Source organism: Falco peregrinus, chromosome 11 (assembly GCF_023634155.1).
Source record: "Falco peregrinus isolate bFalPer1 chromosome 11, bFalPer1.pri, whole genome shotgun sequence".
NCBI classification, from domain to species: Eukaryota; Metazoa; Chordata; class Aves; order Falconiformes; family Falconidae; genus Falco; species Falco peregrinus.
The window spans coordinates 27,555,454-27,576,965 of record NC_073731.1 but is presented as its reverse complement, the minus strand read 5'-3'; the positions used below and the strand labels follow the sequence as shown (position 1 = coordinate 27,576,965).

The window sequence follows — 21,512 nt, the reverse complement described above, 5'->3', positions numbered from 1 at the left end:
ATGATAACAGTATTATTGTGAATGGTGTTTCATGGTCACAAGGGAGTGAGCTAATTGCAGATACAGCTCTTGGAGAAGTAATTGCCTTGTACTTTTTTCTTCCTCTGGCTCATGTCTTTCCTTTGTGAGGAGGCCTGAAGCACGTTTCCAGAGAGAAGAGTGAGAGGTCTGTGGCAGACCTCATGCCACTTTCCAGCTGGAGCAAAAGGCTTTCAATCTGTGACACAGAGCTGTTTAAAAGTCATTATTCCCTTACATAAAGCATGCAAACAGTGCACGCAGAACACTCACGTAGCCTCCCGCACCGCGGGATCAGAAGGCTGCGGCGGTGGAGGGCCTGCCACCAGGGGCAGGCAGCCCACACGGTTATGGTGAGAGCCGGGCTGCTGCCCCGGGCAGCTCCGCCGGCCCCGCTCCCCGAGGGGCTGAGGCAGCCCGCCATAGGCGGGTGCCCTCGGGGTGGCGGCAAGGCGGGAACCGGGGGCTGCGAGGCGCTGGAAGGCACCGTGAGGCCGGCGGGCCCCGGCGGGCGGAGCCTCCCGCTGCCAGGCCTGGCCGCCCCGGCCTGCTCCAGCCCGACAGCGGCGCCGGCCCGAGGAGGAGCCGGAACCGCCGCCGCCCCGAGGAGGGGCCGGGGCCGGGGCCACCACCAAGCCAACAGGGCCCAGGGCTCCACCGCTCCCCTCAGGCGGCTGGCGAAGGGGCGGGGCCTCGGGGCGGCCGTCGGCGAGGGGTGGGCGTGTCGCGGGCGGGGCCGGAAGTTCCGGGTCGGAGGGGACAGGAAGTCGGGACGTGGCCGCCGCAGCGGAGCAGGAGGCGGAGGGCGGGCGGGAGGCGGTGGAGGATGGCGGTGGTGCTGAGCTCCGACCGGCTCGAGGTCTCGGTGGACGGGCTGACGCTGAGCCCTAACGCCGAGGTGCCGCACTGCGAAGCGCGGCCGGGGCAGGGGGAGCCCGCGGCGGGGCGGAGCCGAGCGGGCCCCGGCTCCCCGGGCCAGGCGGAGGTCGGCGGCGAGGCGGCGGAGGAGGCGGCGCTGAGCCTGGAGCGGCGCTGGGGCTTCGCGCTGGAGGAGCTGTACGGCCTGGCGCTCCGCTTCTTCAAAGGTGAGGCCGCCCGGCGACGTGGGCCGCACACCTCCCGCCGGCACCGGGGTGGCGAGGCGGGATCCGCCGCCTCCCGGGACGCCCTGGGCGGTGGCACCGGTCGCCTGTCCGCCGAGCCGGGCTGTGGGGCTCCACCTGTGCCCCGGGTCCCCCGAGAGCTGCGGGGGGCAGTGCCGGCGCGGCTCCGGGGCTCGGCGTGCCGGGCGGGGCGGCGAGCAGGGCTGAGCATCGTGTCCCGGCGGTCGGGGTGGCCTGTGGGGATGCGCTGGCCCTGGGGCGAGCGGTGAGCCGAGGCGGGGCGTCGGGCGAAGAGCCGGGAGGCAGCCCCGGGCCGCCCTGTGCCCGCTCCGCGGGGCCGGGAAGGCGTTTCCGAGGGTTTGCACCACCCGACCTAAAAACGGAGCAAAAAATTTAAACCCCTCGTTTGTGGCGTGTGAAGAAAAAACCTTGCCAATGTGGGCGAGGAGTGCGCTGCTTGGGTGTCGTGGAGTCAGCTGCCAGCCGGGATGCTGGCGGGAGGTGTCGTGCCGTCTCCACAGGATGCGAACTTCAAGTCTGGCTTTGCCGCTCCGTGTGCCGTCACGACTCCAGCTGGCAGCTGTTCGAGGGAGCCATCAAATACCCAGGGCGTGGACCTGCAGCGTTTGTCTTGGGAATCCCCTGTAGCCAGGTTTGCTTCCGTAGGAAGCTGGAGGTACCTTGCCACACTGGCTTTCCTCAAGAGGAGGAAATCGACTGTGGTTTGCGGAGGAAGAGCTGTGCTCATTGTAGCACTACGTTGTGTTTGAGCACCTTGCAGCGATGTGTGGCTCTGCTGGCTTCCAGGTGGCTGCTGCTTAATTTTCGGCTGCTGCTTAATGTGGGGTGTCTAGCAACATGCCTGTGCTAGGGAAGATACAACTCTACTTGGAAAGGTCAGTCTTGTGGCAAGCAGTTGATAGATGACAGCTCCCCTCCCCCAGGAAGGCTGCCTCTTCTGAGGGCGAGCATACTGGCAGGTGGAAACTGTGCTAGAAGGACAGAGTTGTCTGTTTTCTTCAGTTTGGCTGACCTGCACCCTGATCATTGTTAGGAGTATGTAAGGCTCTAAGCAATTTTCTTAAGCCTTGCTTCTTTGACCCTGTTACGATGCCTGTCCACAAAGCAGTTTTTCTGTTAGCATGCTAACATGCAGAGATTTTTTTTAAGTGCAAGAACCATAAGGGATCATAAGGGTCTTGATCTTTTTTTTTTTTTTTTTTTTTTTCCCCCCTGTGTCAGAAGCTGATGCAACCAGGTGTCAGGTTGTGGAAGCTGTCTCTTCTATCTCTTTCTCCTTTCTGTATAACAAGCTACTTGAAAGAGTTCTGGTTTGGTTTAATGAGCATTTGTTCTTAAAATGTGGTGCAGAAAGAAATACATCTGCAGTAGCAAGTTCTTTATCTTAGTTGACTGTGGTCTTGGATTTAATAATCTACTGAAACCTGTATTTACAATGTAAAAATTACACAGTGTGAATGGGCTTATCTAGACTGTTGCTAATCTATGTCTGTTATATCTCTTGTTTTAATGAAACTTATGTTCTACCTTCATCTCTGCTTGGATCATGAAAAGTCAGTGGAGTGTTACTTGTGTCTAGGTTCCAGTTCCTTGTGTTGTCTAAATGGTGGGGGTTTTGTTGCTTTCCTTTTAATGAAAGCTTAATCTCCACATTTCAACTTACTGCTGCTCTTTTTTTTTAAACTTTCTGCAATTTCTTCTAACGCATGGTTTTGCTCATAAAAGGAAATTTTTCTTCATTGCATAGAGTTGTCAGCCTTTTCAAATGAAGACCTTGTTCCTCTATCCTTATGGCTGGAATAAGTCAAATGAAGTCATTGCCCATACTTTCATCTTTAGTTTTTTGCTGAAAGTGCCGTAACGTGAAGATTTCTATTTATAGATGTGATGGTGAGTTACAGGAGCTTGTAATACTTGGATTGCTGATTCTATATCTGTATGGCTCTGAAAATAATTGATCTTGTTTCCAAATTATTTTCATGCATCCACTGTCAAAACAACTGTGGGAGTGGGCATGCATGTTTTGCAGCCTTGTAGGTGCCAAGGAACAAATACAGATTCCTCTGTTACTTCAAGAAGCAACATATGAGGCATCTGAAGGTTGACCCATGTTAATAGGTCAGTGCTGAGATCCTGTTCCTGATAATTTCTCTAAAAACTATACTGACTTGGAGATGAAGGTGTCTTTTGGAAAATGTTATCTGTCTTAAAGCTAGTTGATATCCGTGCCTTGGTGTATGATGTTACCTACTCACACAGCTACCATGGAACAAACACGTGACTCGGGGCAGCACTTGTTTGGGAGAAGGACGGTGTCTGTGTGATGGGTGGAAGGAGCTCGGGTCAGGATACTAGAGGAGTCCCTGTGCGAGGTCAAAGGCTAAGCAGCATTCGCTAGTTAAGCAGCTTCCTTTCTGCTTCAGTGTGCAGACTGAGTTGTCTGGTTTTAATGCGTGATGTGCTTTCTTCCTAGAAGAGTTGAATCTGATCAGAATACTTCGGATCTGCTTATTACGATGACTGCTAACACTTGTCTGTGGTGGCATTTTGCATGTAGCAGGGTTGCTGGAAGACAGGACAGGGTGGGAGTGCGTATAAACAATGTGAAAAACACAACTGAAACTGGGCTAGGATATTAAGAGTCTCAAAAAGCTACTTTAGTCTTTCTCTGATGAAGACAAGCAGATCTAAAATGCATGACCCTGGGTCACTTCAACTGCGAGGCCTTAGGCTGTGCAGAGGATGTGCACTAGCTTTTTTTAGCATCCATAATGGCTTGTGAAGAAAGCTTTTTAGAATAACAGGGGCATAGAAAGTGGATGGTTAATAGTGTTCCGGTCTATTTTTCCCTGAGAAATGAGAGCCTTCCTTGCAATACGCACCCTTTCCCTTACTTCTCTGTTAAGCCTAGTTCAGGTCAACCAGCGTTGTGGTTGCCATTCAGAAGCTGCTGTGCTGTTCTGGATCCGGTGTACAGTGGAGAACACAGTCACATTGCTGAAATGGGTACGTTTGTTTCAGACAGTCCGTAATGGTGTGCCCTGGGGCAGCTGGCAGCGTAGAAGTGTCTCTGACAATTTATTGTGCATGTTGAGCTGGTACTGGCTACCCCAGTGAGGGTAACTTGTGCAGGGTGGAAGCTGCATCCTGCTGAGGGGGTGGCTTGCATAGCTCTGCCAGCAGATCGCTTCCAGTATCAGCCTGGCTTTATGGTTCTCCACATCCTGTCATCAAAATACCATTGTACCCACCCTTCAATATATGACAGTCCCAGACGTGTTCATGCGTTGTCTGAAGTGATTTGCAGTGTGGCACATCTGAGTGGACAGTATACAGACCATATCGGTTTGGTATGTAAAAGCTCTCCTGGTATGTTAAGTAGTCTAACTTTGACTGCTCCAAGTTTTTCCTCTTATCCCAACAAGAATGCATCTTCACTATCGGCAATACATCATTCTAACTTAATTGTTTGACTTTTTTTTTTTTTGAGGGCTAATTTGATGGCATGATTGTAATTTGTAAGTTAAATAGGCTCTTGTTCTCAGGAATATGAAAACCTCTCTAACATCTATGTTTGATGTGAAGTTGAGCTTTGATCATGTTTAATTGGAAGGGCTGGTTGGTAACTTCAACATCTCCAGCAGAGGAGAATTAGGAGCGTAAGAGCGTGTACTGGGATCAGCAGGCAGCGATTCAGTTCTTGTGCTTCTCAGTTTTAGTTTTGCTTATTAAAATTTTGCAAATGAATGCCATTAACATACGTGACTTCTGCTTTTAAAAGCTACAAGGTGAAACATCGTGCTTCACAGACTATTTTCTAGCTTCTTCTAGATAATTGGACTGAATGCTATCCCGTGGGAACTGGGCATTTAGAGAGGGTGCAGTAGGTGAAGTTGAAGTGGAAAGCTGCTCTTACAGGGGGAAAAAATCTGGTGTTACATAGGAGTAACAGTATCTTGTATGATGCAGTCTCTTAAGTCTATTTCTTAAACTCACTTGAGTCTTAAATTTGCAGTTTTATACCAATTCATGTCAATGGTGCACAATGCCACATAGTGCCATAAGCCTCTGTTACCTGCTTTTCAACTTTCTGTTGTGTTTGCATGTCGACACAAACTGTGGGCTTCAAGCACACAGTTGATTACCTGTAGTGCAAGGAGGGTCATTAGTGTTTTGAGTACTGGTTTTCTGGAGTATTCAGCTGAGTTGCCCTCCGTGGATCTCAGTTTTGTGGGGAGCAAGCAGAGCAAGCAGCAGCTGTTAAGGAGAGCTGCCGTAACAGGATAGCTGTTGCGGGGGTGGGAATTGCCCTTTCAGGGGTGACAATGCAGTGTGGTTTCATGGCACACATCAAGGCCTGAGCTTGCAAAAAGTGGGAGCCAGTCTTGCTCTGCTCTGGGTGAACTACTTCATGTCATTAGTGAACTACATGTGTGTATATGGGTGCTTGCTGCAGAATGCCTAAAGCATCGTAGGTCCATAGCCTGCCTCGTTCATGGTACCGTTCCCTAAACCTCTGCTTGTAGAGTTCGGTCTGTTCGTGGCTGCCGCTTAAGCGCAGAGTTCAGTTGACTACAGAAATTGCCATTTCGGGTGAATGATGATTGGCAGTATTATCAGGGAAGAAGTCTTCTAATCTGTAAGAAAGCTGAGCCTTTCTTTGGCCCTGTTGGGCCAGGCGTACCGGTGGCATTAGGGAGGGTTTTATAGTTGCTGTACTACTCCTGTGCCCATCCTTTGGATTTCTCAATGTGTTCCCTAGAGCTCTTTGGTGTTCTTCAGCCTCTTGACAGCTGTATTAGACATGTGTGTAATAGGTACTTAAATGGTACGTTCACGGATGCTTGAATAAATCTGGCACGTCTACTTGTCTGGACTCATTAATGCTCTTTTGGCATATTTGATTCTGCACATGGCTTCAGGTCCTCTGGTTCAGTTTAACAATGCTTCCAGATTTTTGGGATAATTATACAGCGTGGTTCATGCTGAATAATTCAACTGAAAAATAGCTAGTATACAACTTTGTTCTCTTGACTGGCTCCAAATATTTTTCTGAGAGCTTGCTTCTAATCTGTATTATCTACAAGTCACTGAATGCCTGTCTCATATTTTTCTCGTCTGTCTGTTTTCCTCTCTTATCTAGCTTGTTTGTTTTTCTTCCCTTGGGTCACCGTTATTTGTAAACACAGATTTTTGGTTTCCCTTGACAGTTAGCGCTTGAGGTCTGACTTGTCTGTTTTGTGAAAATGCAGATGTGCTGTGTATAGCATGGGAAACAGCATATTTATTTTTTTTTTTTCCCTTTAACCCTCTTCAGAAGTGTGTTCGAGTGCTGACGGTGTTGGCTTGCTTAGGTAGCAGCCTAGTACAGCAAATGGCTGGGGGCTCTGACAAACAGCTGTCGGTACACAGCTTGTACAAGGCAAACCATGCTGTAGGGACCCCTTTGAGAAGAGTACTTTGCTTGGAAGCCTGGCAAAATCTGTGTGGTACCCTTATCAATCGACTTGCTTTTAAGCATGCTGCCCCAGAATATTAAGTATGATTTCCAAGTGTGTGCTGTTTAATGGAAGTGCTTGCTACCCAATATGCAAATTCTGAGTTAAATGTGAAGTGTGAAAGAAATGAGGAGAAGCCAAAGGACTCTGTGTGGCCTGAGAGCAGGAGCTCTGAGACCCAGGGACAGAGCTTACCAGGATGCGGTGATCTGCAGCTCTTTAAGGATCACAGACTTGGGGTGGGAAGGGACTTCTGGGGATCAAGTTTAACCCTCCTGTGTGGACCAGGCTTCTCAGGACTCTGTCTGGGTTTTGGATATCTCCAAGGATGGAGACTTCAAAACCTCTCTGTGCATCCTGTTCCAGTGCTTAATCACTCTCACAGTTTAAGAAAAAAAAAAAAGCAAGCCCCCTCTTAAGCGTAGGTGGAGTTTCCTATATTTCAGTTTGTCTGCTGCTTCTTGTTGTAAGGTTGTGTGATATTGGGAGAAGAGCAAATACTTGAGATTCTGGAAGAGTGGAGTGGACCTCTAGGAATGGATAATAAACAATTCAATGTTTACCTTCCTAATTCTTTGATTCTGGCTTTAAAACAAATGGCATGCACGTAGTGGTTCCTTGTGATGTTTTAACTGAGTCAGTTCAGTAACATACTGAACTTACTCTGTCAAAAATAGAGCTTTTTGCTGTGACCTGCAAACACTTTTCCTCTGGGGTTGTTTCCAATTTTCAGAAGCATTCGCTCGGAGTTTTTCAGTAAGCCATAGTAGTGGTATTTCCCCTACTCCTTTGTTCTGAGATTTGCTGCTTTTCCTGTTAATAACTCTGTTCACAAGCATCAGTTGAGCAATTTTGCAATCTGTAAACGTCAGCCCTAAAATTTGGGTGTGAATCGGACTGCTCAGATTGGGGCTGTAAACAGCTTGCTCCGAAAGAGAGCTGGGAACCAGTGGCAGCTGTGCCTGCAGTTCCTGACACATGGAGAGCAGTTAGAGTACAGTCATGTGGAATGAGGAAGCTATTACCAGAGGTAAACAATAGTCATTTCAGCTTTCCAAAAGGAGATGATGCTTTTTTATTTATTCTCCTGTTCAAGAAAAAGGTCTTTTCTTAATGAGCAGTGTAATTTTCAATAGCAGTGCCTGTTGCTTAATTCGTTTTGACAGTTTAAATGTACTGAGGTAAGTCCTAGCTGACTCAATCGTACATCATTTTAAGTCAAGGCAAGTCGTCTTGCCAGTAAGTGTGGTGGGATATTACCAGGACCACTTCAGGAGGTGTTGGTGTGGAGTTGTTGGAATTCTGATTATGTTCAGGCTTCTGTTGCTTGTGTCACATGGCCAGAGCCTTCTGCACGTGTTGGTGCTGATGGGGTCACCTCTGAGGCTTTTCATTGTGAGGGGTTATTCCAGCTGCCTTGGCAAAGTGCAGCAATCATGTTCCCTCAAGGAAAACTCCCATAATTCTGATTTATTTTTTTTTCTTCTCTGCAGTTTTCCTTGCCCTAAACCTTGCTTGTTCCGCTTTCATTGATGTGGAGAGCAATCTATAAAGTTAACATCACATCTTTCTTTGTGGAAATTCCTTCCTATCCACACTACAATAGACTTGGCAGACACATTTGAAATCAAGTTAAGGTTTTTAAATATTTGTGAGATACAGATCCATATGGTATAATGTTCAACTAATTAACATAAATATTTATGTCACAACTTATTAGCTGAGGTTGAATATAGATGGTATGATGAAAAACACAATTAAGTTTCAGCAGCTGAAGTAGATGTGCTGCTTCTGGACGGATCTATATTTGAATAGAACTGACAATTTGTCTAACCTTTTGTGACTTCTCTTATTCTTTTTTTTTTTTACAGAGGAAATCATGGTAGTGGCTATACAAAATGTTCTTTGCTATCTTTAGCTTAATTAATCGCAACACTGAAAATTTTTTTCTGCAGAAAAAGATGGCAAGGCCTTTCATCCAACATATGAAGAAAAACTCAAACTTGTGGCACTGCACAAGCAGGTTCTGCTGGGACCTTACAACCCTGACACTTGCCCTGAAGTTGGATTCTTTGATGTGCTGGGGAACGATAGAAGGTAAAAGGGCTGGTGCTCTTACTGGTCTTAACTCTGCTTTTCCTGTCTGAAGATAACATCATGCAGTTTCCCCCATGAGACAAGTATGTGGGTTGCCTCGACACATGTGTATGGTAGTGGAAAGTGAGAGTGGCCTCTTCAAATACACCGTAGAAATCTGAGTCACAGTTCAGTGAAGGAGCTAACAGAAGGTTGTTGGGTTTCGGCCAGCCCCATTAGGAAAAGCTGCTCTGCTGTGCTAACAGTCCAGTTTCTCGTAGCAGTTTAAGACTCAGCTGTGTGTCAGTGTGCAGGCCCGCGTTTCATCCAAACTCCACACCAGGGTTACAGCAGGCAAAGCCCTTTGCCGGTGGTAGCAGCAGTCGCCATAGCTTTTGCTAATGCTCCAGATAACTTCTGATACCAGATACCTGATGCATGCAAACTCTTGATTGAATTTTTGACATCTGGGCAGTCTCAGGCTTGTCTCTTGTATTGCTTGCAGTTCAGGCTGCACTTCAGATGTTCGTTGTTGCTATTTCTAGTGTGAAGGCCATGTGCAACACAGCACTGGCTTCTTGGAGCCAGACCCAGCGCACTGCTTTTGCCCAGATGGATGTAGCTTTCCTTTAGGAGGAGCCAGGCTGTTCCATTCAACTAACTGAAACACTAGAATCGATCGTTGTTACAGTGTTTGTTCATCCAGGAAAATGTATGCATATTTTCCCACAAACTTTTTAGTGAGAGAAGGGTAAAAAATAATTCAGGTTCATCTGTAGTTGGGAAGTTTCTGGATGTAGTTCAGAATTTTAAGTAGGGTTGATGGTATGTATGAGACTTCCTATAAGCACTTAATTATGCCTGTTTGAAAGAGTTGTTCTGGTGCAGGCAGGCGAGAGCACTGTGCTGTCTTTGGGAAGAAGGTGTTGGTTCTCTGAAACTGCGTATGATAAAGTTTGGTCCCTGTGCACCCAGCTTTTTTTTTTTTTTTTAGATGGGTTATCAGAGTTCACTACTGACTTGAAAAGAGTTGAGTCTTCTGTTATTTCAGCTGATTTCTCTCTCAGGAAGGAATGGGCTGCCCTTGGAAACATGTCAAAGCAGAAAGCTATGACAGAATTTGTGAAGCTCCTGAATAGGTGCTGCCACTTGTTTTCAACGTATGTCACTTCCCACAAGATAGAGAAAGAAGAACAAGAAAAGAAAAGGTAATGTTTGAGTCCTTTGGTGTTGGAGTGTATTGTGTGTAACTCGACCTATGGGCAGTATCACAGCTAGCTTAGGCTGGAGTTGTCTTGGGAAGAGAAATGCTTGAAGTTTAGGTGGCTGTGGTGCCTTATGATCTCTTTAAGTGTTTTTACTTTGCCTGTAATGAATGATTGTTTCTGAGGTGAAGACACCTACAGTACAAGGGGGTTTTAAGCTTTTGGTGCTACTGTCATCTGCTTCACAAAATGTCTGCCCTGATACATCTGTGGACTAAACATGTTCAGAACATGAAATTGTCAGGTGTTTTAAACTGCTCTGCTAGTATGGGTTAGCAATTTGACAAAGGCTATCTTCTACTATTATTTATGTATCATGTGATTAATAAACTATAGCATCCATGTAATTACTGAATATATGTTAAAGCTTGGAAGATGCGTTTAAGGTTTTCGGGCAACTTTTTCTGTTGCACTCTCTGACAGATAGTGTACTAACAGGTTAAATGAATATCAAGTTACGATACATCATTTTTACTTGTCATGCTGCAGAGTGCAGTAAAACTAAAAAGTAATGTGATTTCTTCTTGTGTCCAGTAAGACACTTCTCCAGGCCAATTTAAGTGGGAGGAGATGATACCAAACAAAAAGCCTTTTTGGGCAGGCAAAAGGCAGGTTGCAGCATGTTGAAAATAACTCATCCTAGGATTGTAGGAATGCTGAAATAGCTTACTGAGTGGATGTTGCAGAAGAGAAGAGGAAGAACGAAGGCGACGTGAAGAGGAGGAGCGTGAGCGTTTACAAAAAGAAGAAGAAAAACGTAGGCGAGAAGAGGAGGAAAGACTGAGAAGGGAAGAAGAAGAGAGGAGGAGAATAGAAGAAGAGCGACTTCGGATGGAACAACAGAAGTGAGTAGCTGAAACAAACAACACTTCAAAGAAAATAGCTGCCTTAAAATTGAGGCAATTGTATCTAACTGATTAAACAGTTGATGCTAGAATTGAATGCCTGAAGTTCAGAGCACTCAAGTCTGGCAGTGACACTTGCATCCTTAGTTAAGGTGGGGTCAGTTTGCAGACAGTAATTACCCTGTTGTGTTACTGTATGCAGCCTTCTCAGATGAAAGTGCCAGAGAAGCTTTCTTTAAAGAGAAGCTCTGGAGGCTTTTGGACTCAAGAGTTGCACCTCCTGAAGACTTGCGGCTCTGCTTCTTAAATGATTAATGCTGCGCTCAACCGAGCAGAGTGAAATGTCCAGCGGGAAGCGTTGTTTGAACTGTCACTTGAAAGTTTCTATCCCTTCACAGGAGGCGGAGCCTTGCAAAAAGGATAAGGGCACTTCAGTGGGGTGTTTTGAATGCATGGCTGAAATTTTCTAACATGGTAGTCTTAAGCTACCTCCTTAAAGGTGCTCCCTTTCTTGGAAGTGTAGATCTCATTTGTATGCTGACAATCACTGGATCTTACCACCTTTCTAAAAGAAATACACAATTTGTGTTCTAATACACTTAATCTCTGTTTGTAGCCTGAAGTAAATTGTTTCCTTAGAATATACAGCTCTAGTTGTTTTTCATTGTTCCCATCACATTCAGATGGAGAAAACATGGATCTAGCTTTGCACACTGTGTTTAAGAGAATAGTAAAACACCAAAGCTGTTCCATATCCATCAGCAACCGTTTTCCATAATAAAAATGTCTTCACAGGGGGTGTCTCTGAAGTAGATCCTGCACTTGCTATGTAGTGGTTTTAAGGAGCAAATAATTAATCCACAAATTTTACTGTTTGTTTAATGTGGTGAGAGCCAGAGAAGTGTAAAATACAGACATAAATGAACAGAGAATACAATAAAAAATGTTGCACAGCCCTAAGTAACAAGAAGTGTGGTATGCCTTGAAGTTGAGATATTTTTTTTTTACATTAATAGCAGTTGTGTATTAAGTGGTTGTAGCAGGTTACAAAGAGAAAGAGCTTAGACAGAAAGAGAATGTGGATACATACACTTGGCCTGTATGTATGTATCTAAACTGGTTATAGTTACTACTCTTCAGCAAAACTTTGCCCTTTAGGATACTGAACCAGTCCTAATACTGGAGCTTTTAGAGGATGATTTTTTTGGGAGGGAAAGAATCCTGCGTTTGTGTGATACTACTTCCTTCCTCTGAAGATAGCTAGTCATTATGGACATACGTGAGACAGACCCTGGATCTAGCTGATAATTTTACTGTGTAGTTCGTTAGCCTTTTGTAGAGAGGAGAAAAACTGAGCCTGTGTGTAAGTAACCCATGTAATGTTCCTCCTGCAGTTTCACCAGTTCAGTTTATTGGAGGCGCAGATGCCCTATTTGGCAGCATCTTTTTTTCGTTCCTGAATTAGGCCACAGTCAGTCATGCTTTTCATATTTGTTTGCATACTCCTGGGAAATTAAGATAGTAATGTGGTGTGTTCTTCTTAGGTTTACCAAAATGCATTGGTGTGTTGTACCACAGCAGGATTGTTCTTACCAGTATTTGTAGAAGGGCTGCTAGAAGAATGGCTTCTACATGTTCTCTGGAAGAACCAAATGTGGGGGTTTTGCCTTGCTTGAGAAATTTAGTCGTGTGTTTTTGTAGCACTACATCTTTGTCAGACTACAGATTGAGAATTATGTAAGAGGTCTTTTTTTAATTGTTATTTTAACATTTGATGTTTTCAAATGTGGAGTAAAAATTGTTGCTTCCTTCTTTATATTCCCAGCATATCTTGACAAAATTTACATTGGCATGACCTCTGGGCTGTGCTCTATTATGTAGATTTGTTTTAATTGGTTTTCCCAGGAATTGAATTAACTGTCTTTGAGGCCATTTAAATCACTTAAGTACAGGATTCCCCCAGCATCATCAGCTGCTTGTAATCTTCATGCTCTCCTCCCACCGATCTAGGCAACAGATAATGGCAGCACTGAACTCCCAGACTGCAATCCAGTTCCAGCAGTATGCAGCCCAGCAGTACCCGGGCAACTATGAACAGCAGCAGATCCTAATTCGGCAGCTCCAAGAACAGCATTATCAACAATACATGCAGCAGTTGTATCAAGTCCAGCTTGCACAGCAGCAGGTATGGCTGACCAGCTGAGAAACTTGGATTTTTATGTCCCAGGCTGTCCCTGGGAGGTGTTAACTTGCCTGCTGTTACCTCCTTGAAAAGATAATTGCTACAAGAGAGTGTTGTAGTGACTAATGCTGCTTCACATTCAAACACCAAAGCTCATTTAGTTAACCTTTTCAAGTAGTTTTCCGAGGCAGCCATTAGTTAAGAAAACTGTAGTAAGCAGCCTTTACTAATTACTTTGTTCGATATTATTCTTGGACGCCTGATGTGGAGTGCTCCGCTGCAGCATCGATTGTGTGTAACTCTGTGGGGATACAGACCAGGGCATCTGAGCAGGAGCAGACCTGTTCAGGTGACTCTCCCTGTAGGGATCACACCTGAAGGTCTGTGTGGACCAGCAGGCTGTGGTCAGCCCTGGGTTTCCAGCTGAACGTGCATGTGCACTGCCACATCCGCTACTGGGTGTGAGATTGCTCCTCCCTGCCAACTTGAGCACTACTGACTTCTCTCTCCTTTTACATCTATTGTCTGATACCACTGGCTAATTAAGTCTCCTGCTTGTGATTTGGGTGGGAGGATAGACTTTTGTATTGCTGGTAGCAATGGGTGGCAGTAGGACGTGACTTCTTTGCAAAGGTTTTGTGCCTGGGCTTGGAAGGCTACTTTTCTTTAGGTGAATTTTGCGTATCTGGCAAATGTGCTGTATTCACATCTCAAGCTATTTTAAAGTTTAAGAATGTCTTAAACACATGTAAGCCAGACTTCAGACACCAGTGCATCTGACTTCTCTGGGCAGGACCTGAATCTTGAATGGCCTATAACTGCCAGCCTGAGGTCTGTTGTTCTTGAGCTAAAGACTTAAAATTCAGGAACTAATTTCCCATTAAGTCACTTGTATTTTGACAAGGCTGACACCTCCAAAGAACTGTCCAAGGAAGGAATCCATGTGAATATCATGAAGTTCAGCGAGGCCAAGTGCAAGCTCCTGCACCTGGTACCAGTACAGACTGGGGGATGAATGGACTGTGAGCAGCCCTGCAGAGATGGACTTGGGAACACTGGTGGATGAAAAACTGGCTGTGAGCTGGCAATGGGCTCTTGCAGCCCAGAAGGCCAACCATATCCCGGGCTGCATAAAAAGTGTGGTCAGAAGACTGAGGGAGGGAGGTGCTTCTCCTTCTCACCTCTCATCAGACCCCACCTGGAGCCCTGTGTCCCGCTCTAGGGTCCCCAGTGCAAGAAAGACCCTGGACCTGTTAGAGCTGATCTGAGGAGGGCTGCAAAAATGGTCGGAGGGCTGGAGCACCTCTCCTGTGAAGAAGGGCTGAGAGAGCTGGGGTTGCTCAGCCCAGAGAAGAGAAGGCTCCGGGGAGACCCTATTGCAGCCTTTCAAGACTTAAAGGAGGCTTGAAAGAAAGACTGAGAAAGACCTTTTTACCAGGGCCTGTAGTGACAAGATCTGGGGCGATGGTTTTAATCTGAGAGAGTGTAGATTTAGGTTGGACATAAGGAAGAAATCTTTTTTTTATGAGAGTGTTCAGATGCTGAATCAGGTTACCCAGAGAAGCTGGTGTCCCTGCCCATGGCAGGTGGGTTGGACTAGGTAATCTTTAAAGATCCCTTCCAACCCAAAGCATGATTTGAAGTGATGTAGGAAAGTCAGAGGCTTCCTGTCCTGTTATAGTTGCGCTTTAAGCTTAATGACACCTTGGTACCAGTGCTGTGGTGTCATAGTGGTAAGCAAAAGCTATAGCCTCATCAGTCATGTCCTCGATGCCTTCTGTAATTGATAACTGCCCCCTTGAGACTGAGGTGTCAGAGACACTGCTGCCAGTTTTCTTCAGTGCTATCAGCACTGGCTCCTTTCAGTCATGGCTGGCTGCTTTCTACATAGAAAAGACTGATGCCCTCCAAGACCTGGGCAAAACAGCCTTTCCTTCATAGTGGCTTACAAAACAAGAAGTCTGCTGGGCAATGAAGCTTATCTTCCAAGTCTGTTTGGACAACTCTTGTAGAGGAAAGGATGAAAGACGAGCATGTAACAGCTAAAGTTACTTGATTCTACTTCAGACTTCCCTGAAGACTCAGGTAGCCTCTGTAACACTTCTGAGGAATACATCCTTTTTTGGATGCCTGTAACTCTGCAGCCTTGGGATCTGTTAGTGTAATTAAAAGTGCTGTTCTGTCATGGCTGCTTACAGATCAGCTTGTGTTACAACTAGTTCTGGCAAGGCTGTGTGCAGTAGTTTTCTAGAAAAGTTCTCGCCAGTTTACGTTGTCTCAGTGTGTGTAGCATGGCAGCAGTAGAAGGTAGATCTGTGCAGCATCTGTACAGTTGCTCAAATTTGAAATCTAATGTTTGGCTGTGTTGTCTTCATGCTCCTTCAGGATACCTATATTACATTCATTCATCAAAATCATGTGCTTATTAGGTTACTCTTTAAAGAATGGCACTGTCACTTACACCTTTTTCTCTGTCCCAACAAGAAAGCGTACGTAATCTGTACTGATATCCCCCTGCCCCTAGTTAAGCCTTGAAGGTAAAGGGGTAATGCAGCCTGCTCAAATCCAAAAGGATGTTTGTTGCCTTGTATAATTTCATTTTAGGTATATTTAATCCTTTGCACAGGGACAGCGTGGTAAATTCTATCTAAAGAGTTTCAATGTAAGTAAGTCATGTTCTAAAAGCAGCACCTCTGAGCTTTAACGACTCTTCTTCCAGACCACTCACAGTCCTCGTAGCTCTTCATGCTTCCTGCTTTGATAGAGAGCCCCATAGAGCAGATTAACTCACAAATTGGCGAGTAGTTGTTAAACCTTAAATACTTGCAGCTCTTCTTAGACCTGGATGAGCTCAGATTGGAACCCTTTCAGCCCACTGGTAAAAACCAGCAAACAAGTCATCACTTTCAATTTTGAAGGGAGTGTTATAGGAATTACTGGAATGCAGAACTTCTGTAGTTAAGTGCAGGAGTTTGTGTGTGCCCTAATTAACTTGGAAGTTGAATCTTTTTGTTCAGCTTGTATCTGCCAGCCTAGAACAAAGTGACTTCACTCCCCTGATACGACGTACATGTAATTCTCACTGGTTAGTGTGTGATGCGTCTGGTCTTTTATGTCAGCCCTCTTTGTGGGGTGCAGGGGGAGGTATTTTTGTCTTTAAAATGTCTTTATACCCTCTGCTGGAAGAGGGAGACATCTTAGGGAGGTTTTGGTGTTACTTGATTTAATTTCTGTCATTTTAGGCAGCCTTACAAAAACAGCAGGAGGCGGTTGTGGCAGCAACAGGGACACCCCTGACTACTGCATCAAAGGTGAATGCACCTGCCCCAGGGGACACCCCATCCATTAACGGGCAGGCCAGTGCACATGCAGACAGCCCTGAAAAAGAGCTGGATCCAGAGGCTTTGGAAGAAGCGCTGGAGAATGGACCAAAAGGTAGGACTAGCTAGACTCAGTAATTAAAAAATAAATGGGTGCAAGCCTTTTCTGGGTTCGCTGTCGCTCTTTGCTTGGCTTCCCTGGGCTATGGAAGAGCTAGGTTTAATTCCTTGGTCCAGTTTCTCTCAAGGGAGAACAATATTGCACAGGCAAAACCCAGCTTTGTGGGCAGGGAAAGAGAAAGCAGCAGAAGCATTTCAGGCAAAGTGGACAGGATCCAGAACATCCTTTCACTCTTGACTTGAAGGAAAGGAGTGTAAAAGTTCTGGCAGAAAGCTCTTTGGTACAGAAATATGTGCAATCTTATTTGAACTCAGATCAAAACAGTGATTTAGCCTTGTGGATTAAAATAAAGCTACATCCTTCTTGCTGTCTCGGAATACTGCCCTACCAGTGGCTTAGCCTGGTCCTGTGTGCAATCTGGACTGCTGTCCCCTCCCATTTCCCACCCCTGCCTTCCTCAAACAGCTTCTAGGAAGCTGTAGAAGCAGAGCAGGGAAAGTAGCCTCCCAGCAGCACTCTCATCACTGGTATTTCTGGTGTTGCCTCTATACTTTCATCCATAATCAGCAGTCCTCAAAAGACTTGCTTGGATCCCAGTACGGAACTGACACCAGCGCAGTCCCTGTCTGTGTAGCGAGGTGTTCAGTTATTTAGTCAGTATCTGGTAATTTCTAGACAAGTCCACAACTTCTGGTTCTGTCACATTAAAGATCTTTTCAGTGAAGGGTTTTGTGCAGTGTAACCCCATGTTTTCTGTGTAAGCACTGTTGGCTTAAATATAACAGATGGGCAAACTGGTAGGACTTGTGTGTGCAGTGTTAGATCTAAACTCATGCAAGTTTCAACTGTGAAAACCAAACCAAACAAAACCCAATAATTACTTGGAAGCAACTTGGATGCTTGTGGCCCTCAAGTGCCCCTAAGGCACACTTAAGTATGCAGCATCAGTAACTGAAACAAGGCTTAACCAGAGTATTTCTTCCCCTCTCTCCAGATTCCGTTCCGGTGATAGCTGCCCCATCGATGTGGACACGACCCCAGATAAAAGACTTCAAGGAAAAAATCCGGCAGGATGCAGACTCTGTGATCACAGTGGGCCGAGGAGAAGTAGTTACAGTTAGAGTACCAACCCACGAAGAGGGGTCTTACCTCTTTTGGGAGTTTGCTACAGACAATTATGACATTGGTTTTGGGGTGTATTTTGAATGGACAGACTCCCCTAATACTGCAGTCAGTGTGCATGTCAGCGAATCCAGTGATGATGAGGATGAAGAAGAAGGTAAGCGTGCTTATTTATGTGAACTGCCAATCCTTCAGAGCTTGCCATGGGGGGGAAGACCCAACTGATTGTCTCGTGTAACTTCCTAGTTCCCCCAGCTTCCATCTAGCTGAAATCTGGCCTTTAATTTTGGATAGGAAGTGCAATTCTGAAATGAACTTCAGTCACCTGATTTGGTCATAGATAGGTTAAAGCATTTGAGGGTGGGGAAATCCTTTTCCAAAGTTTTAGTTACTGCTTAGTGTGCCCTCTCGTTCAAATCAGCAAGCTAGATTGAAACTGTGCCGTAATGGAGCATAGTGGATCTGCACACTGCAAGTGTTAAGAAAAATCCTGCCCTGCTGTTCATCAACTTTTTCTAGGGAGGAAGTTTCCTTGAGGCTTCAGCAAAACAGCTTAAAAGAATAATTCCTGATAGTGGCCAGGGCACGAGTCACAGCTTTACCTATGGGGGAGTCTAGCATACCACCAGAGAAAATACGTTTTGAAATGAGCACGTGATTTGCGTACGAACTGCTCTGACATAGGAAGCAGCAGCCTTCTGGAGGGTATTACTACTCAGTAGTTGGGAGCAGTCAGTGTGGGGTCATGTCTTGTTGAACACTAGAGCTTGGCATCTCTACAAACTGACCCAGCTGTGCTGGGAAGATGGGTGTGGTGAGTTGTCAATATCAATATCCAACTGTAAAATTCATGGTAAAGTGAGCGTGCTTACTGTTCCTCCTGCTTTTGAATGCTTTAGCCACAGCTTTGCTATGAGCTCCCTCAACCCATCTGATTTTTAAACTAACAAAGAGCGCCTTGTCCGCTACAGATCAGTCTGACTTTCTCTTGTAAAGCATCCACCCATGTTAACGGACACTTTTTTTTTCTTGCAGAAAATACTAGCAGTGAAGAAAAAGCCAAAAAGAATGCCAACAAGCCTCAGCTAGATGAAATAGTGCCTGTGTACAGACGAGACTGTCACGAAGAAGTGTATGCTGGCAGCCACCAGTACCCAGGGAGAGGAGTTTATCTTCTTAAATTTGACAACTCCTACTCTCTATGGAGGTCAAAAACAGTTTACTACAGAGTTTATTATACTAGATAAAGGTGTGGCTGTGTCTGGGCTGTGCAGAAGATGTCATTTTATTTGGAATTTTCTTCAAGCATAATGGATCCTTTTGAGTCTGTGTTTTATCCTGTCTGTATCTGTATGGTTTGTGTGAACTTTAACAAGTAGACACTGGGATCTTCCTGCTCCATGACACTAATGCATATTGCATTGGGCTTAACACAGGATCTCCCTAGCCCTTTTGGGTATTGGAGTTAACCAATGGAAGTCATTGGCTCCAATGCTAAGGTCACATCAGTTGCATTTGTTACAGCCTCATGAAAAAGGGGGAGGGAGTTGCTGGCTCACTGGCTGGGTGATCTGATGTTTCCAGGTCTGGATGCTTTGAATAACTTGTTAACGGTTAATTTAAAGGTCCCATCAATAACTGGTAGATTTGGATGCAGTTTGCTGTGTAGCAAGTTTCTCTTAACTGTAATTGAATGTCAGATTTTTACACCATTAAAACTTGAAACTTTAAGTTGATGCAGTTTAGAAACAAGTTGTCTCGCTTCTGTCCTCATCAAAGAAGAAACATTCAGTTCCTTGAACCAGTGTAGTGGCTAAGACAGGGATGAACAGCATCCTGAAAGTACAGCAAATAACCTCTCCTGAAGATGTAAACTGAGTGACAATTTATAATATATGTAACAAGAAGAACCTTAATCTCTCTGCCCCGCTGTTAACCCTAGAATAGACAAAGTCATTTTTTGAGGCAATTGACTTTGAACCAGGGCACAAACAATTTCTAAGTTTGGTGGGTTTTTAATGGGGTAGACTTTAAAAAAAAAAAACAAAACAAACAACAACAAACCAAACCAAAACAAACCAACAACAAACTAACTACAAACCTGAAAACAGTTTTCTGTACCATGTTCTGGTTTGTCTGTTTTTGTAAAACCTGAATAAGCACGTTGTGCATCTGCAGAACAGTAAGTCACTTTGATAAAGTATAGGAATTAATGTTGCACTAATTATGGAAATCACTGCCAGTCCATTTTAGTCTGAGCTGGTGATACGTGGGCGCAAACTTTCTGCTTTAATCTGTAAATGTCTGCAGAAAGGCAGAGTGCACATACAGATACTTAATAATGTAGCTTTAATCTCAGTTTCATATGGTTTGGTTGGGGCATTTCATATTTTGTATTGTGGAAAAATGCAGGTGGCTACCTGACTTGAGGCTGCAGAAGGAACCTGCTGTCCTTGGAGCCCTGCGCCCCAGGGGTGAGGTGTTGGCAGTGATGACTTGCACAAGTGCTCTCTGCATGGGTAACTGAAAAGAAACTTGGTAGCTAAAAGAAAACGGTTACTTTGAGTGTCTCAGATCAGTTCTTGCAGTAGGACTCCCGTTGATTAGCTGCAGTGTGTACAGTTCCACGGCAGATGATACTAAGTTTGTGGGATTTGTTTGAATAATCAGTTTGTACATACATAATACTTTACTTTTCTCATACCAACCATGGAGATACTTCTCCTAGAGTGTTTAACTTGTCATCTTGCGTTTGGTTCAGCAACACCATACAAGCTTATAGCTAGTTAGTGCTGCTTTATCCAAAAACACTGTACAATGTTCTGCTCTTGTGTACATACAGTATATAAACCATGAATTTAGAAAGTACCTTGCTTTTAAAGAAAACTGTATTTAATGTAAAAAAAAACAACCAAAAAAAACCAAAAAAAAACAAAAACTTTTAAAAAGGCAGGCACTAATATATTTCTTCTGGTCTTCAATTTAAATTTTTTTTGTCCATACAAAAATGTTATAACTTTTTTCTCTAAGAATATCTGTTCTTGGGAGTGGTGTTTGTCGCTTTAAATGGCAGCACTTACTGTCATGTGTTGGATGTTAGAACTTTTATGTTTTCAGACTTTTTTTTTATTGCCTTTGGCTGTTGGTTAGTACAGTACAAGTGCGATTTCAAGATACCTTGAGATAGTATTTAATCCTAATTAAAATACATTTATCTGTAATGCTGTTGGCTTTTTATTGATTTGGAAACCTTGGCATTGCTGCATATGGCTATTGAGTTAAGTATGGCTATTGAGTTAAGATAAGCTTGTCCTCTTCCCTGTGATTTTTAAAAATCCAGTGCCATGTTAACAGTGTGGTCTTAGCAGCCAAATCACTTGGGCCAAAGGCTCTGCATGAGATGTGTCACTATCTTGCTTGATGAGGCCATCTGTCAACATTAGAAGAGCCCAGCTTGAACAGCGTAATCACTTTGGTTTTTGAAAGGGTTGGATGTGGGCAGCTGACACTTGTAAGCTATTTTCTGCCTAGGAGAAAACATCCCACTCTCCCCGAGGTATAGTGAACCCAGCCCCGAGGGGTGGTACGAGCTGGCAGCATTGTACTGAAAAGCCCTTTGCCCAGAACCATGCACGGTTTAGACTGAACAAGAAGAAAAGCGAGACTGGAGAGGCAAAAAGGCAAGTGATGCTAAGGTTTCTGTTGGCCAAAATTGCCCTCTGCCGCTTCCCTGCTGCTAGTAAGTAGCTTATCCTGGAGCTGAGGCCAGAAGCGGGTTTTGCCCTAGTTTGCTGGGTGGCCCAGTCCCTGTAGGCAGCAACCTCTCAAGCTAGCGTGTCCAGATTTCATCTGGGGAGCAGAAGTCTCTTCAGGGAGAACAAAACAAATGCTGTGCTGCTAAAGCAAGATGCTGAGAATCAGTTCAATGTACCGTATGGTCT

The 21,512-nt window shown here is 45.0% G+C and overlaps 1 protein-coding gene across 1 annotated transcript; it reads left to right on the top strand.

The window, feature by feature from the left end:
- Positions 1 to 824: 824 nt before the first annotated feature.
- ACBD3 (acyl-CoA binding domain containing 3) lies at positions 825 to 20,792 on the top strand. Its single transcript, XM_055816371.1, has 8 exons — positions 825 to 1,103; positions 8,596 to 8,737; positions 9,784 to 9,924; positions 10,668 to 10,826; positions 12,837 to 13,011; positions 16,251 to 16,443; positions 17,444 to 17,728; positions 18,607 to 20,792. The coding sequence occupies exons 1-8, from the start codon at positions 845 to 847 to the stop codon at positions 18,816 to 18,818; spliced, it is 1,566 nt and encodes a 521-aa protein (XP_055672346.1). The 5' UTR covers positions 825 to 844; the 3' UTR covers positions 18,819 to 20,792.
- Positions 20,793 to 21,512: the final 720 nt, after the last annotated feature.